This window comes from Notothenia rossii (assembly GCF_949606895.1).
Source record: "Notothenia rossii genome assembly, chromosome: 1".
Classification (NCBI taxonomy): domain Eukaryota; kingdom Metazoa; phylum Chordata; class Actinopteri; order Perciformes; family Nototheniidae; genus Notothenia; species Notothenia rossii.
In genome coordinates, this window is record NC_136912.1 from 73,629,316 (window position 1) to 73,648,145 (window position 18,830).

At 40.3% G+C, this 18,830-nt stretch overlaps 1 protein-coding gene across 3 annotated transcripts in view; it reads left to right on the top strand.

Annotated features, from left to right (window-relative positions):
- Positions 1–18,830, top strand: part of atp11b (ATPase phospholipid transporting 11B) — a 60,928-nt gene that overhangs the window by 11,480 nt on the left and 30,618 nt on the right. For all 3 annotated transcript variants that reach the window (XR_013801210.1, XM_079642152.1, XM_079642153.1), the window contains exons 4-18: positions 1,250–1,330; positions 1,665–1,772; positions 2,258–2,386; positions 5,841–5,944; positions 6,831–6,878; positions 7,238–7,302; positions 8,160–8,241; positions 8,322–8,472; positions 10,084–10,281; positions 10,537–10,695; positions 11,378–11,556; positions 14,951–15,019; positions 15,150–15,223; positions 15,519–15,622; positions 16,184–16,365. Coding sequence is in view for 2 of the 3 variants with exons in the window: in XM_079642152.1 (XP_079498278.1) it covers positions 1,250–1,330; positions 1,665–1,772; positions 2,258–2,386; positions 5,841–5,944; positions 6,831–6,878; positions 7,238–7,302; positions 8,160–8,241; positions 8,322–8,472; positions 10,084–10,281; positions 10,537–10,695; positions 11,378–11,556; positions 14,951–15,019; positions 15,150–15,223; positions 15,519–15,622; positions 16,184–16,365 (1,733 nt within the window). In the remaining variant the exon portion in view is untranslated. The remainder of the gene's footprint in view (positions 1–1,249; positions 1,331–1,664; positions 1,773–2,257; positions 2,387–5,840; positions 5,945–6,830; positions 6,879–7,237; positions 7,303–8,159; positions 8,242–8,321; positions 8,473–10,083; positions 10,282–10,536; positions 10,696–11,377; positions 11,557–14,950; positions 15,020–15,149; positions 15,224–15,518; positions 15,623–16,183; positions 16,366–18,830) is intronic.

Sequence of the window (18,830 nt, forward strand, 5' to 3'; positions counted from 1 at the left end):
ATCAGTCAGCCTGTGCTGAAGTCAGATTTGCCTTTCAAATGTTCAGCCTGCTCCTGATTTATTTGGGCCTGTGTAGTGAAGCCAGACTAATCGACTTGACTCTGTCTAAAAAGCCTCTCTTTTCACCCACTCACCCGTCAGTGAAGCTGAAGTCAGACTTGTATAAAATCGCTAAGTGGAGGACCTCATCTTGACATTGTGAACATAAAGATTTTTTGTTCGATTTTTTGGATGGAGTTCTCAGCTTGGATCATAGTTTATGTAAAACACATTTTGCATAGGGTGTTAACTGACTTTTTCAACAATACATTGCACACAATTTTTCTAAGTTCAAATTTATTTCACCTCCTACAGTTACTCAATACGAACTCCATATTGTTATTTTTTATTATTATATTTTTTATTATGCTTTCAGCTTTTGTCCCATTGTTGTAGTCGCGATATCTCGAACATATTCAGGAAATTAAAACATTTGGCACAATTGTCCACTTTTGGATAGATTTTGATGGTTGAAGGTCACTTTAACCTCTGACCTTTATAGTGTCTGACGTTAACTCAAGCATTAATATGCTAAATATAAAATAAACACAAATGTGTAGTAGGATAGAAGGCAAAGTGATGACATTTTGGCCAGATATGGATCCAAACTGCACACCGCCCTAAAGTTTTAATTCCCTGAGATACAAAGTTGAAACAAAATTTAACAGTTGTAGTTTCCCTTGAAGGAAAAAGGCTTGTACTTGTCTATAGTTGCTAAATATATAGCAACTCTCCCCTTATTTCATGCCTCTCTATACTATTAAATACTCAATAAAGGCCACAAAACAAAATTGAACATGTGTTTGTGAATGAATGATTTATTAGTAAAGTAGTACTTTGAGGAAGATTTGTTTAAACATTTGCAGAGAAGGGTTAGTGTTGGGACACCTAAACTTTCTAAAATAACAGCTATTCAATGATTCATGTGAGGTTGGGAAATCTGAGTGTCAGCTTGAGTAAATGTTGCCTTTGAAGCTTTTCATATCCCTTTTTGAGTGTGAGTGTGTATATCTAAACAGATAGTTAACCTACGAGAATAGGAGGGAAGTTATAGGAATTTCCTGTTTCACACATCTGCCTGTACTTCTCTTGTCTTTCTACTTCACTTTCTCTGACAGGAAACACCCACTTTAACTAAGTCTCTCAATGTTCTACCTGCTGCACCTCAATTATTTATCTGCAAACTTGCCTCTTGTATTTGTCTTTCCAGCTAATGATAGACACCCCAACTTCCCCCGTCACCAGTGGTCTGCCTCTCTTCTTTGTGATCACAGTAACTGCCATAAAACAGGTGAGGAAATTAGCATATGGTTGCTTCCTCTTTGTTGTGCTGACAATGTGGAACTAACAAACAGTGCATAACATTAAAGTTGGATCAATTGTTGTTGACAACTAACCATTTCAAGTTAGTTTAGTATTCAGTTGAATTCAGATGCATTCCTTTTAGTGTCATTAGCCACAAAATAAAAATACATACAAATATAAAAAAGCTGTTGTTGTTGGTTAAGGATCTCTATTACCTAACCAGTATTGAATTTGGCATTGATATGAAAAGGTGTGTTTAGAATAATTGTCAGTACAGTTGATCAATAATAATAATAATATTCAACAAATGTATTTTCTAGGGCTACGAGGATTGGCTGAGACACAAGGCAGACAACGAAGTGAACGGGGCTCCAGTGTTTGTGGTTCGCAGTGGATGTCTCGTCCAGACAAAATCCAAGAACATCAGAGTAAGACGGCAAAAACGACACCCTAAAAGTACCTTGTTTATACCAGTCATTCAAGTTCAAAGCTTTGCTCTTTGTTTGAGTACAGGACATTACATCTTGTAAAACGTGTTCTTAAAAGCACCTACAAATAGCTTTATTCACAGCTTATAGACAACAGACATACATACTTCAAGCCTGGCTGTTAAATTCCTGATGCTTGGGGTGTTTATGTAGAGCTGGTCCATATAGAAGTAGAGGATAAGGACGTCAATAAAAACAGAACTAATTTGTATAAACTTGGATTTCCATAGTGTTCTTCCTGTTTTTGGCCAGCTACACAATGAATTGTTGTCTGTGTTAATATATAAATAATAAGAAACGGTGGAATCATCACAGAAAATATTTAATTATATTATGAAAATGCAGACTTTGAATACAATTGAACACCCGCTTAAAGAAAATGTTGGACACTTAACCAATATTGACCTTGATGTGTGTCCATCCAGGTGGGGGACATTGTCCGAGTGGCTAAAGATGAGACGTTCCCAGCTGACCTGGCGCTGCTGTCTTCCGATCGTGAGGACGGCACCTGTCACATCACCACAGCCAGCCTCGATGGAGAAACCAACCTTAAGGTCTGCTGCGTGATATATTCAATATGGGAGTATACGTGACAGTTTTTTTATTTAAAACTTTAAATAGACCTTATACTTGTGTCAGGAACATATATTTTATTTAATGAACAAGACTCCTGCATATCCACAACCAATCCAGCGATCCAAAATTGCAAAACTCCACTAGCCTACTGCTTACAGGTGCGCTTTCCACGTAAAACATTTCCAAAACTATTTTTCACTTGCAGCCCTCTTCCTCTCTCCCTTGCATTGCTGCGTTTCTGTCGTTACTGCAGATCACTGGAGTCTTGCAAAACCAACAGCAGGATCTTGTTGATGGCAGTGTTGAGTGCATGCAACCTCATGCCACTCATAAACACCTGGGTCTTTTTATTGTGATATTATCGGTCTTGAACAGAATTAGAATACTTGATTAATTCCGTGGGGAAATTAGGTTTTGTGAAAGTTGCACAATTTTTTATATAAAATAAATAAATGTTTATATAAGTGTTACGTCCCAACTAGGGGAAGAGGAAAGCAACATACACCAGTTGGAATTGGTAATAATTATAAATAGTTTTATTGTATAACAGATAGAACAAAATGGAAGGCACGCAGCCTGAACAAACAAAAGGTCCAAAAGGGCGTGGGTTTCAACGGGCAACCAACAAAAGGAAGGACTCTAATAACGGGGCCTACTTACATACAAAGAAATAGGTACTAACAAACTAAATAGCAACAAAACATCCCTCACTATCAAAGTGGTACAGACTAACAAAAGGAGACTGTAAGAAAACACAGCTAAGGTAGAGGACAACAGTCAAACAATACTAACCTAATCTAGGCACATCTAATCACAACAGTACTGATGAACACGGACCACACGAGTTAACCACGGTTAACAGATTTGTACACAATCGAGAGCAACTAGCGAGAGGCATCTGTTCACACAGCAGAGCCTCCCAACTGATCATTGTCGACCGGCTTTGTAGTCGTCTCCGGAAGGTGTGCGCTGGGATTGGAGCGTGTTGGTCCCGTCAGCTCCAATCTCAGTCTTCGGGGCGCCCGATGGGTAGCCAATGACAGTAGGGCAAAATTCAACACACATTCAAAACAGAATTAACAGGGCTGGGGAGGCGGCGGCCGTAACAATACGCATATTAAGTTATAGTAATAATGTGCAATAAAAGTCTTAGAAGAGTACCAATATGTTGTGTACCTTTGTGCTCTGAGGCAATGCATCTTCAAGACACATTTTAAAGCTGTTGGATTGGCAGACATCAGAGGCCTGTTCTACGAAGCTGGTTCAACCTAACCTGGATATGTTTGAGTTAGCCGGTTGGCCTAATCCAAAACATACGCGCTCTCGCTAAACTGTACTACGACGCAGGTTATCAAGTGGATCGCTCAAGCCAGCCGTGCCGTATCTAGTTAGGTGCGCGTTCACATGAAAGGGGTGGCATTTGGAGCATTCGACCAATCACAAACATGGACAAGCGTACTGACAGCGCAGCGTCAAACTTCCTGAATGAAAAGTGAACTTTAATATTAGACATATGAAGGAGTTAAACTTTAAATATCCATGACTTAAACATTTTATCCAGGATAAAAGCCACATAGCTGCACCTGCAAGGTGAATACAGCTGGTAACAGAAAAAGTGTTTGAATGCGTACATTAACAGGTTTATGATATCACTGCCCCGTCTAAGACACGAGTGGATCTGACTTTAATTACATTTGTCTCGAGTGTTTCGTCAACTTAATGAGTTGCTTAAAATAATACTTCTGCATACAGTATGTGACACTGAGTGCTGCACGGGCATACGGCTCAGCTGACTCAGATAAGGAAATATATGATACATTATGATGTGATATGCCGCAGATTGTACTTAATGTTACTCTGATCCGGTTACTTATGTTGTGGCAGATATTTAAGTAAGCTTTCTTAACGCTAATGTTATAATAGTCAGATTGCTCTGAAGATGGGAGGTGATATTCTATTAATGTTCACGTTCACACAGTCGGTGATTTTTGCCGGCCTTCTTTCCTGCAACGGCAGCTTTTCTGTATTTCCTTTCTCCTGTAATATGACTTGATCGCTTTAAACTCCGCACACTGAGCTCTGATTGGTCAGCAGGCAGTGCTTTCACTGAGTTGAGCTCTTAGCCTGCAACCTAACCTGCTCCGGGGCAGGTTTGCCGCACAGCATAAGTTACCATGGAGATCTAGCCTGCTAAAAAGAGAACCAGCATCATAGGACCGGAAACCGCGAGTTTTCCCTGAAGTTAGCCGGCTAAGCGAAAATCCTGCTTCGTAGTACAGGCCTCTGGTCACATGACCAATGCCAGTTTGTGTCTGTGCCAGGTGTTTGCATCTCTTAAAAATACACCTTTAAGTTACTCAGATAGGATGATATAGTTTAAATTTTTTGCACGTCCTAATTCAGAACATCCTCTCCTTCCCTCACACCTACAGTCTTGCCAGAGGCCGTATTGCTTCATTACCTCTCTAACGACATGCTGCTGCTTCTGTTATAGTTTATTTCTACAGCATAGTGGGTTCTTTGTGTTGCCCTAGGAATGTGTTGGCGTAATCTTTGCCCCTTTTGATATATATGTATTCATTGCTGCAGCTATTTTTATGCTACAATGTATACAGTGATTCTGCTCTTTATTCTCCCCCAGGAGTGCTTGTCCCAAAACACTCTAGCTACAGTATTTTTGGATCAGGTTTATCTGTCCAAGTATACATGACAATTTTGAAAAAAAGGGCTCAGCTGTTTTTGGTTGTGTCAGAATATGTGGGGTGTTAAGGAAGGTCAGATGGATTGAAAGCTAACAGCGGTCCCAAATGGTGTCTTCATGTTTATTTATGCCCTACTTATTATTGCTGCTCTGCACATTTACAAGTGTAAAAAGATGGGTGTATTCAGTATTGCTTGGCTGTGTTTTGTTGCTTGCTTGCATGTCTACTTGAACTGAATAGTTGACAGAGTTTACTTGAATAAGGTTTTGCCTTTTTATGTTGCTCCGCCTGGCTTTGCACTGTCACGAGAGTGTTTGGTTTGTTGCTGTTTTTCAACGATCACCTAAACCTAATTATTTTAGGAACATCTTGCCTAAGGTCTGCAGTTGGATACCAACCTGTTGGCTCACACTGGCACATTTACACAAATGTATATATGTGTTCTCCTTAGAGAAATGCAGTAAAACAAATGTTGCTTGCATCTCACCATCACACTATGGTACAGATTTTACAGTAGATGCACTGTATGGTTGCGCCTCTTAAATCTTCAGTGCAACTGGCTTCATAAAACAAAGCTCTATGTTCTAACTATATATAATTTTGTCCAAGATTGCACATGTGGTCACACCCTGTCTTTTGTATAAAAAAGTCCCCTAAAACAAAAAATGTATCTAATTTTATAGAATGTTTCTCTTTGATTTACATGTATTTGTGTGTTTCATGTGTGAAGACTCACTTCTCTGTGGCGGAGACATCAGTGTGTCAGTCGGTGACCCAACTGGAGGCTCTGCAGGCTGTGGTGGAGTGTCAACAACCAGAAGCTGACCTGTACAGGTAATCCAGTCTATGTGTGCACACACCTTCCGGATAAGAGCAGGAAAAGACCAGTGCAAAGTCACTTATAGTAAACGTAGCATATACATACTGCATTAGAACATTAACAGCCAATGTTCTGCCTTTCAAATCCTCATAAAGGAAATACTCTGGCTTTATATTTGCTTTTTACTTGTCAATGTAAGTAACAACTGCAAGTATATATTAATATTTTCAATTATTTGATATTCTGGGATCTCCAAAGACCCCTGGTTGTAAAAAGCCACAACAATTCATACATGGTATAAATGCCCAGCCAGAGATGTGTTATTAAATGATTGATGAAGTGAGAAGGCTTCATCACCTCTTCAACAACCCTTCTTCCTCCTGTCGCTCTCAGCTAGCTACTTTAAGATCGATCAGGGTATTTTAGATCAGCCAGTTTGTTTCGGTGGCATTTTTGTCCCCTCCCCTCTCTCTTGGTTGCTGTGACTCTCTCTTAACCCTCAGTGTTTACATACACTTTACTAAATCAACTGAAAGTGAAATTCACAGGCCTTCATATGTCATTTTCCTGGAGTTGTTTTTTTCTTCTGACATCTGGAAACATTCTCAAATGTGTTCATTAATCACCAATCTGTTATTCCAAATACTGCAAGAAAAAAGTCTGTGCATGCTGCAGAGGCCTCGATCTAATACATTTAGAATATGTCAGAGTGTAGTGGAGAATATGATTGCTGACCAGCTGCACATAAACACAGGAAGCACGTTATTGAAGTGCATGTAGAAGCCTCTCTCGGATTTCCGCCATTTACATTTATACTGTAACCGAGTTTCCTGTGTGCATTCGAATGTACTTACTGTCCCTCTTACACCACTCAACTAAAATGCATTTTGTGTTTTCCAGGTTTGTCGGTCGGATTACGATTACTCAGCAAGATGAGGAGATAGTCAGGTGAGACCAGATTTATCCAGCTGCTTGTAATTCAATTAACAATAGTATGTGTGCTAGATAAGCCAAACATACAGCCCAATAAGATGAACAATAAATGGTATTACATGGCTGTCAGTTGATAGGGAAGCTTTGAGCATAGGGTTACAAATGTTAAAAAAAACTACTGGCCTAACTTAGCTGTTTGAGAAATGAAGCTCCTAAATTTGAAAAAAACAACTTCAAATTGCAGATATATAAGCCTTGTCGACTTTTGAGTGTTGAGTTGAGTTTATATGAATGTCCTACTGTTTATTTTCTGTGCCAAAATCACATCCATCTTTTTCTGTATTCATGTTTTTCTTTTTTTTCTTTTATGTCAGACCGCTGGGTCCTGAGAATTTGCTGCTACGAGGAGCCAGGTTGAAAAACACCAAAGAGATTTTTGGTGAGTCAGTACAGATACAAATCAAAAGGAAAGCTTTTTTAAATGTCAAATCCTCCACCTGAGAGGGAAGCAGTTGGGGGTACATTTAATATATATCAATGGATGATGAATTAAGAATTTTTTGTATCCAAAATAAATCAATTGACAAAAAAAACAAAAACAGGTTGCTTCTGAAATGCTTCCAGTGGATTATAGAAGCAACAGAGAGAGGTGACACACAGCCAAGGTGGAACTGACACTAAAAACAATTTTATTGGACAGTATGGGAAAAACAGACCTCTCATTATCATGTGACAAAAGTATGATTATCTCAACTGTAGACTTTTAGAGCAATGGTTTAGTAGTCTGTCTGTCTTTCTGTCTGTCTGTACTGTGATAAGTGCTTCAAATGTAATCAAAATGTTATCTACATTTCCAGATGGACTATATTCAAATCACAAGTTGAACCATATTTATTCAAGGCTAAATATGTGTTAAAATACCATATGTGAATAAAGTATGGTGGAGCTGCAGAGATATCTCAGGATACAAATAGATTATTGCAAGCTGAACAAAACAGATTTTACACAAATCCTCTTAAAAAAAATCACACTATGATCATAATAATATATTTGGCAGAGAAAATGCGAAAATGTTCATTATTCCAAAAAAATATGCAGTTTCAATATCGGTGAGAGCTATCGTTATTTTTCACAAATCATGCAGCCCTGACTGTTATTGTGTAGCATGGAGAACCAGACTCAATGACCTACCATGCAAACATTGATCATTTCAGTGTCTCACGTTTTCATACCTTTTATGTGAAGGGTTATTAACAGGCTAATGTCTAATTATTGCTTAATCCTGTGCTGTTGCAGCTGTGGCGGTTTACACAGGGATGGAGTCCAAGATGGCGCTCAACTATAAGGGCAAGTCTCAGAAGCGCTCTGCAGTGGAGAAGTGAGTGGTCTCTCAGAGGAAGCAAATCTCCTTCTGTTTTAGGAGATAACCTTTAAATATCAAATATCCTCTCCTGTCAGGTCCATGAACACCTTCCTCCTCATCTACCTGGGCATCCTGCTGTTCGAGGCCATTCTCAGCACCATCCTGAAGTACGCCTGGCAGGCTGAGGACAAATGGGACGAGCCTTTCTACAACCAGAAGACTGAACAAGAGAGAAACAGCAGTCCGGTTAGTGTTCTTCGTATTAAGCCCCAGAAAGAAGCATTGATTTTCTTTTTGTAAGCAGAGCAAGCTATCAGCCGCAGAGATAAGATGAGGTGAGATTTTAGTCGACATTCCACTTCTGTTCTTGTTGCTCCACTTTAATCTCCACTCCGAATAATAATGGGCTTTCTCTCTCTATTGCAAGTATAAGGTAATAGGGGGAGTGAGTGAAGACGTAAAGACGAACCCGAGCTTGAATCCACACATACACACACACACGCACGCACACGCACAGATCTAGACGGGTGATGGAAGGGTGGTTTCAGTGTCTCGAGGTTTTGTAACAAGGCTTAAGTGAGGAAGTGCCTTTCATGGGGACAGTCTGCCGGCCTATCACCCTATCTGCCAACACTGATCAGTCAGGGAGAACAGCAGCCTCCCTGTCTTGAGACTGAGGGGTAAGACATCTCTGTTCAGTGCACTCCCTTATCCCCGGAGACAAAGAGAGTAATACCTGTAACAAATGAATGGCTGTGTTTTTACCATTAGTTTAAAAGCAACTCCAGCCCCCTGTCCCCTTTTTATACCATAAGCCAAGGATTGCATGTCTCCCCATCACAGCTATCTCCTCTCTCTAGGGAATATATTGGTCCTTCACTAGACTGAAAATTATCTCAATACAAGGCCTACAGATTACAACAAGCCCAGGAAAACATTATTACAGTTGTTTCCCCTCCCTGCTTTGTAATCAGAACTATTCAGATTTATTAGGTTCAATTCTTTATTTTGTAAAGTGGGATAGGCAGAGCTCAACTGTAGGTAGCATGTCATAAACCTGTCTCTTTAAAGCTGCTGACACTCAATCTCTCAGTATGTGGTACTCTCTTACTCTCCTTTCCTGTCACATACAGTAATTACCTCCATAATGGGAATGAATTACCCTGCCTGCTTTGATTTACAAGGATCATCGATCACACCACCATTCTGTACGGGGCTGAGATGTGTATAAAGTAGAGCTGAACATGAAATGTTATTTTTAAATGCAATATGGATAAAATACTGTTCTGAATTAAGTATAGTGGTGCTGTAAAGATGTTCCTAACAATTGTATTCTCTTTAGAAATCCGTGTTACAGATCATTGCAAACAATCCACAATATTGTGAACATATTGCAATATTTGTCAAAATAATAGCAATAGCAATATCTTTTTTAAATTGGTTGTCCCCAGTAATCAGCACATTTGTATTCCAATGATATTGTTTTTGTTTGCAACATTGCCAAAGGCATTTCTCTATTTTCCATCTCAGATAAAGCACAATGTAAGCTGAGATAAATGACAAAGACCGATTGCGATACTCTTGTATTATTATCCTAAATGGATCAGTTTACAACATATTTCTCCAAATGCTCTTACAGGCATTTTTTGTTATTTACAAACTTACATTGATTCCTGTTTTTTACCAAATCATCATCCTTCTTCTCTTGTCGCTTTTTTCTGTTCTCTTTCCCTCACTCTCCATCTTTCTTCCAACTACTATTACAAACTGTTTCAATATCTTCCCCCAGAGTTCAGGTCACATTGGTTTATCTCGAGACCTTGTTTCACTTAGGCCCTCTGTCTTGTTCTCTTTTAGATCTTGAAGTTTATCTCAGACTTCCTGGCATTTCTGGTCCTCTATAACTTCATCATCCCCATTTCGCTCTACGTTACTGTGGAGATGCAGAAGTTTCTTGGCTCCTTTTTCATTGGCTGGGATTTGGACCTTTACCACGAAGAGACCAACCAGAAAGCTCAGGTCAACACATCTGACCTCAACGAGGAGCTGGGACAGGTAGGCCATGCAAGTGCCTGAACACATACATAAAGCATAAGAGCAAAGAGACATTGACTTGCATAGACATTTGAGTTTTTCAGTTAGATATGAAATATAATGCATATTAAACTGCAGGAAATATAACCTTTTTGACATAACATAAGGGTTTGTATTTTATTAAATAATCAACACATACATTGTCATCCTAATAATATGAAAGGACACTCTGCCTCACATCTACTACTTGAATAATCATTTTATTTATTTTCTTAGGTGGAGTATGTGTTCACAGATAAGACGGGTACGCTAACGGAAAACGAGATGTGCTTCCGTGAGTGTTCAATCAATGGCATCAAGTACCGGGAAGTTAACAGCAAACTGGTGCCGGAGGGAATGACTGACGATTCACCAGACGGTTCTACACCTCACCTGGTAACTCACATATGAATTTAGAACATATACACTGTTCCCAATTCTGCTATTTAACGAGCACCACCAAAGGATATGATTAAAGGGGCCCTATTGTGCTTTTTAGGGTTCTCCTTTTTCTGTACTGGGTAATATAGGTTTTGTGTATGGAAATGATCTGCAAAGGCTAAAATCCCAAAGTTCCATCCAGAGAGAGTTTCTCTCCCACACACTGATCCCCCCTACCCCCCGCCATCCCACCCCCCCTACCTGAAATGGTTTTCTTTGTTTACTTATGTAACATAGTGACATCATTTTGTAACACTTGTGTTTCTATTGGCTAGCGCTCGAACAAATTGTCTGTGAAAGCTTAAGGGGTGGGACATCTCTAAGCTGTTGACCAATCACAACAGAGCCGGCCGGGAAAAGACAAATAAAGACTATTTGAACAGTAAAGCATGTAAACATGTTACGGGCAGAGGAACAAAATACAAGTATGAACCTGAAACTTTGCATAAAAGAGCCCCTTTAAATTGTCATTTCATTGTCTATTAGACAATGATGTTATAAGGAAAGACAATTGGCCTAATGGATTTATCCCTGCTGCAGCATAAAATGCACAAAATGATTGACTTTTAATCACATCTCCCTTATCTTTACAATGACAGTTAACATTCTAACCCCTTCCTGTTCTTTTTTCATCCAGGTGGGTGAGGAATTATTATTTCTCAAGGCGGTGTCCTTGTGTCACACGGTTCAGATCAGCTACGATCAGCCAGACGGGGGCGGAGACCCATTCTCCCATTCAAATGGTTTCTCTTCCAATCACATAGAGTACTACGCCTCTTCACCCGACGAGAAAGCTTTAGTAGAGGCAACAAAGAGGTGAGGGTACATTAAATTCAGCTAAAATAGCTGATTTGTGCATGCTGACTTAGAAACCAAGAGTGTTTTCGACATTCTCATTTTACTCACAGCACTCCAACTTTTTTCCTGCTGTAACCCTTGTTTTTGAGGGGGGGTTTTTTGTCACGATTTAATGTACAGTGAAAACCCTCTAACAAATGATTGTGTAAAATGTCTCAAATACATTAATAGAAAGAGATCACATTCTCTTATACCAGTTAGATCTAGTGTACATCTACATTTCCAACTATAAGGCTTCATTGGGCAGGAGTCAGGGATTCATTGCATCTAATTGAATTATGTCATGCAGTGAGGGTTGCACCCATGACCCAATGCCTTCATGCTCCATTTGGCCCCAGACAGTGCATCTGTTCTGTTTTGTTTTTGTGTTTTAATTTAAACTGAAAGCAGACACAGTTGGAAACATAACCTCAATATTCACCTGCAAACATAACACCTGTTAAAACACCATTTATTTTAAAAGGCGTCACAGTTGGTCAGATTACTCAAAATATATTGGTATTACATATCTTTGGACTTTATTCTGCTGTTGTTGGTATTCTGTATTGTGATTTGCCAATTCCTTAATAATGAGAGTAGTGCTGTGACATGTTAAGTGCACAACCCCATCCAGGGGCCTCATTTATAAACGGTGCGCACGCTCAAAAGATGGCGTACGCCAGTTTCTAAGCAATGTTTGCGATTTATAAAAAACAAACTTGACAGGAAAATGTGCGGTCCTCCACGCAAACTCTGACCCATGCGTACGCACTAAGCACACAAACGGAAGAGATGAGAAACTGCGACACCGTTAGCAGAAGGAAGAATGGAGAGAAATATTTGGAAATAATACCATCAATAAAATGTTACTTCTCATTTATCATATAAGAAGAATTCATTTGCAAACATTGATTAAAGCCAATCTTAAAATGATTTAACAAACGCCTGTTTGAGACTCCTCAGTGCACACAAAAACCTAACTTGGAGAAATAAATATATGCATATATATATATATATATTAGGGCCGGGACTCGATTAAAATGTTTTATCTAATTAATTAGAGGTTTTGTAATTAATTAATCAAAATTAATCGCATTTTTAATCACATATAAATATTTGACCTGAGAACAGTGAGAAGATGTCAATAAAGTGTGCCGTCACACAGAGGTAATTTGAATTGCTTACCGGGGTCCAATGATCCCCAGTCAGGGCAACACATTCGGCTTTCTCCAATAAATTCTCTTTATCTTCCTTTTCATTGTCATAAAGCTGCTGGATTCTTTTTGTCACTGTCTTTCTGCATGGCAGCTCATATGTTGTGTCAGACGATGCAATCTGTAGTACCTTTTGCAGCCCCTTATTTTCTACCACTCCAAGTGGTCTACAGTCGAGTGCAATCCAGTGAGCTGGTTATTTTTTTCAGACGTGGACTTAGTTATCCTGGCCCTGAAACCAGTCATCTGGTTGAGTGTGGGTTGGGTGTGGGTCATACTTGTCAACCCTCCCGATTTTCGCGGGAGACTCCCGATTTCATTGCCCTCTCCCGGTTTCCTCCCGGGGTCATATTTCTCCCGCATTTCTCCCGATTTCTGAGAAATAAGATTTACACATGACTGTTTCCACTCGGACTTTAATACAGCTACACCATTGTTTGGTTTCCATGGTAACACGTCTCTTTAGTAGCGCGCGCAACTCAAAGTCTGAGAGGATGAGGCAGATATTCACAGAAAACAGAACGAGAATCGACAACTACTCTACTCTCTGCTCACTCCTTTCCTGTAAAATGCAGGTCCAGCCCACACATATGCTCCATCAAGGACGGCGCTACTACAGGCCGCAAGGCAGTGCACTTACAACTACAATAAGCATGTTAATGTTAATCTAACAGCTCCGGCGATCCACGGGGCCAACCACAGCGGTCTCATCAGCTTCTTCGTTCATGTTTGACTATTGTTCACTGTGGTTTGTTGTTGTCTGAAGTCATGAACGTTAGTTGGTGCTCCAGTATAATCGGTACGCCTGAAACTCATCCAGTGAGAAACGTTCCGCAGGGCAAAAATAAGTGCGATTAAAATGCGTTAATTTTTTTAACGCGTTAATGTTTGTGTAATTAATTAATCTTAATTAACGCGTTAAAGTCGCGGCCCTAATATATATACATGTTATTGAAAACCACCTCAAATATGTTGTCTTAATGTTATGACATGTATTCTCATAAATGATGCGGTATGCAGGAGGACAGAATTACGTCTAAACTGAGGCCGTTTTCCTTTTCTATAGGTAGATACGAGCATGGTTTTATATACTATCATGTTTAATCATGTTTTATGCCGCTTGCTAAGACTTGATAAGTCGCTCATAAAACACAGGAGGTATGGAAACTAAGAACACCATATATTTGGTAGATTTGGCAGCTGATATAACTCAACACATTAGTTGTATTTCCTTTAACGGGTGGATATAGAGTTGCTGCAGTGGAGACGGTGCGCACGGTTGATCGACAGCTGGAACACAAACCACCAAATAAAATAATAAACATTAATTGACTCCACTCCGCAGGGATCCCCCGATACCTTCTTACAGTTTCTCATCATGGGGGGGGGTCTCCTGTCCCCGGCACAAACACACTGACACACTGCCTGAGGAAGGTTATGTGTATTTTGTCATTAACTTTTTTCGGACCACTTATTTATTTATTTTGGTGACGATCCGACCTCCATGCTGCTACTCTGGTTCAAACTTCATCCACCAAACAATATGATTTATCTCGACCTCCCAAAAGAACCAAAATCTGACACGGTGTGAGGTGTCTTTTTTTAGCTGTTCTGTCGTCATTTCCTGCGATCTTCTTCCTGCAGTCAGTCAAAATGAATATTAATACGGGGCGTTTCTTTGATTATTTATAGGCAAATATGGGGGTTACGTGAAGCCCGCAAAAGCTGCGCTGCATTTTGAGTTGATTGAGATTTATAAAGGGAAACCGGCGTAGGACGTGCCGCACTCAAGTCCTACGCCGGTACGCAGTGTTTTATGAATCGGAAAATGTCTGTGCGTATTTATTTGCTTTGTCCTACCACGTAAGCAACCTTCCTGTGTGAATCCTACGCAAGGCTTTATAAATGAGGCCCCAGAGCTTTTGCACTTTGCCCTGCTGCAAGTACATATAGTCAGCCAAAATAGCAGGTGAAGATTGAGACTGTGCACTAAATATCTACCTCTTAGCACTTGTCGCTGACATAGAGTCCTGAGTGGCCTGAGGAGACTGCTCTAGCTAAAAGTTACATCGTTTTTCTTGTAAAGACCCCGTATTTAAAGGTCAGATAGTCCATTCTCCAGAGAAGGTCACTTTAACTGCTGTCTGTTTTTTCCTCAGGCTGGGAGTGGAATTCACTCGCTGCAGTGGAGAGACCATGGAGATCAAAACATTTGGCAAGTCAGAAAAGTAAGTCTAACCCCTTAATACTATGAACAACAAATAACCATGCAATACAAACACATCTATTCGCAGGAAAGAAACTGTGTCTTCTGTCCTGCGAGTCCAAAGTGAGGTTAACCTAAGTGTGCTCCCTCAGATACAAACTGCTCCATGTGTTAGAGTTTGACGCTAACCGCAGGAGGATGAGCGTCATACTGCAGACTCCCTCAGGTAACTCCACCTGAACGTATACAGTATTTTAGCATTATTGACTATATATTTACTGCAGCAATAATAAGCACTTGACGGAAGAGCAATGGATCATGATGTCTAACAGAAGATGGAAAATAAATAAAACGCTAATTATAAAAAATAATATAAACTGCAATTAAAAATATATTATAGACTTGTTGTTATGTTCATTCTAAGGGTTTTCATTAGTTCATGTTGTGTACCAAATTAATGTTTCCCATTGCATTAAGAGTATTTTGACAACGTATCATCTTATTATGTTTTGACTTTAAAGGTGGCCAAGTGCTGTTCACCAAGGGCGCTGAGTCGGCCATCTTGCCTTTCGCTACCAGTGGTGAGATCGAAAAGACGAGACTACACGTTGATGAGTTCGCCTTGGTGAGAATTCCTTCTTTTTCTTTTACAAAAGTTTAAAATGTGTTGCCTCAACAGGCTCTCCAGCAGCTTTCATGACTATATTACACATATGTTTAGTGGATGGATGGCCGTGGGCCTGCCTCCTGATCCATATAATCAGAAGTGCGTGTTCTTTATTTGCGCAGGCCTGGCATTTCCAGGCACTGAAGTGATTACTTTTAGCTCTTTGCTCCACCAAACACACATACTGTACACACACACACACATCTGGCCCCCACATCATGTCATCGGACGTCAGTACCCGGGAGACGGGGTTCTGGACCGGGTTGATTTGTGGTCGTCTTCCCCTCTGGCTGGTTCTGTGATTTAAAGCCAAGCTCTGATCATGTGTTTTCTGTTCTTTTTCTCTGCCTTTTTTCAGCTTGCTTTCCTTCTTTTTTCTCCTTTACACATATTCTTAACTCACTCACGCTTTCCTCTATACAAAGCTCACCTCTTCCTGTCTTTATATTCTGTTCTTTCCTTTTTTTTAAAACATTTTTTATATTCTGACTGACGCCCACCTTCCTCCTCCCACTGCAGAAAGGATTGCGGACCTTGGTTGTAGCATGTCGTCACTTCAGCCCGGAGGAGTACATTGATGTGGACAGGCATCTGAACGCAGCCCGCACCGCGCTGCAGCAGAGGGAGGAGCGGCTGCAGGAGGCCTTCAGCTACATCGAGAGAGACCTGCATCTCCTTGGAGCAACGGGGGTCGAGGACAAGTATGAACACAAACAAATACATTTGAATTGGGGGTGTAACGGTTCACAAACATTTCGGTTCGGTACGTACCTCAGTTTTTAGGTCACGGCTCGGTACGTTTTCGGTACAGCAGAAAAGATTATCACAAAACATTATTTTATTTTATTTTTTAAATTATTGTTAAACTGTGAATAATGTATTCACTCCAATAAATACAAAATATAATAAAATGAAAATTAAGGTGCAGCATTTCGAAGAACTGAAATAATCTGTATTTGAACTGTATGTACTAGTACCTAAGCAGCCAGTTTGACATTAGGACCTGCTTGTCATTGTATTTTCGTGTTTTTTAAAGAAAAATGAACTTGTCCACATTGCTTGCAGAAAGGGCAGATCTGCTGGCACTAACAATGTCTCCTGCTGTGGAGAACACCCTCTCGCTAGGGACAGAGGTAGCAGATACAGCCAGGTAGCGCTTTGCTAACATGGCAACATAAGGATATTTGGCGTTTGTAATGGCTTTGGCTCGGTCTGAAGTTTTTGCTCGTGGTGGAGGCTTAAATGCTAGTGGGAGTTGGGTTTGCACTTCAGTCTTTTTTCTTTTGGTACCGGTGATATTCACGTTCGGGTGATGCCTTTTCAAATTAGTGTGCAAGTGTGATGTATTGCCAGCCGCGTAACCAATTTTAGTTGAACAATGCCGACAAACAGCTTTGGTTCGGTCCACCTGTCTTTGTCCGTCATCCTTGTACGTAACTGCGAAACAAAAATGTTCCCAAATCGGAGACTTCAATGATGCTGGAGGATTTTCAAGCTCAACTTTATCTGCGTTCGCCATTTCGACAGTTCCTGAAATGACTGACTAAATTTGAACGCATCCCTGTGACCACCTCTCGTCCAATGAAATGACTTGGTCGCTCTATGACGCATTGAACCCAATGTGAGAAAATTACTCTGAATGCTGCGACGCAATACCTGAGATTACTTCCAACAAGTTGTTCACGTTCTCAATTTTTTACGTTTAACGTTATATTTGTTCAATACACACGTGTACCGAACCGAAGGGCCCATACCGAATAATTTCTGTACGGGTACGTATACCGTTACATCCCTAATTTGAATGAATCGGTTCTGCCCCTTTAAAAAAAAACATTTTCATACCTCTTATGCATATGTCGTCTTTCACATACAAATCTTTACAGTCCAAACAGAAAGCAGCACCGAAATGTTAGTTTCTTAAAAGTTTTGGAATTAGGTTACCCTATTTCCTCTACCCTAATATAGTTGAGGGGGTGCTCGTGAGCTGTCAACGGGGGGGGGGGGGGGCGGGGAGCCTCGCTGCGTGGAAACGGCCCGCTGAACGACCGGCAGTTCTGTGATTCTCCAGAACACACAGATGGCCAGTCCGCCCCTGGGTGGAGGTGAAGGGAATGAGCACTTTTGCAGCCTTTTTGGCGAGGTGGGGGAGACAGCCAAAAGTGTGCAGGTGACACTTTACTCATCTTTTTCTCGTAAACTTTTTCTCACGCTGCACCTCCCCTGAAGCTCTCTGGCCTCACCCCAGGGAGGCGTGCCTCACACTTTGAAAAGCGCTGACCTATAGTAAATATTTATACAAAACATATGTTTTATTTCTGCAGGGTTAGCTTTAAGAAAAATTAATGTACTGTATTGTAGCTTTAGATTGATGTTTCAGTGCCTCCTGTGCATGTAAAGCCAGTTTGCAGCACGGCTGTATAAATGATGATGTCAGTCTGAAGGTTGGTCGGCCCTTCACTTTGGTCAGGAGTGAAATATCTCCATGTGTGTGTGTGTGTATATATATATATATATATATATATATATATATATATATATATATATATATATATATATATATATATATATATATATATATATCAATCAATCAATCAATCAATCAATCAATGTTTATTTATATAGCCCAATATCACAAATGTTACATTTGTCTCAGTGGACTTCACAGTTTGTACAGAATATCAGTATGACAATACGACACCCTCTGTCCTTAGACCCTCACATCGTACAAGGAAAAACTTCCAGAGAAAACCCACAGTTTAAAGGGGAACATGGGAGAAACCTCAGGGAGAGCATCAGAGGAGGGATCCCTCTCCCAGGACGGACAGACGTGCAATAGATGCCGTGTGTAAATTGAAAAGATAATACATTTGCAACATAGGTAGTCCAAATGTTTGGAAATGCATGCGTATAGGAAGATGAATCCACGAGGATATCCATCCAGGACTTATGATCCAGGACCACAGCCACGACTCAAGATCAAGCGCTCGGGATCCAGGACACAGGACCGCAGCAACAGGATCATCCATGACTCCGGATCCCGGCGTATATAGACACCAAAAAGAAAGAAATTTGGGGAAGCTGGGTTAATCGGAACATGAGAGTACACAGGTATAGACAGAGAGAAGGAAGAAGTAAGATGTCCCCCGACAAACTAAGCCTATATCAG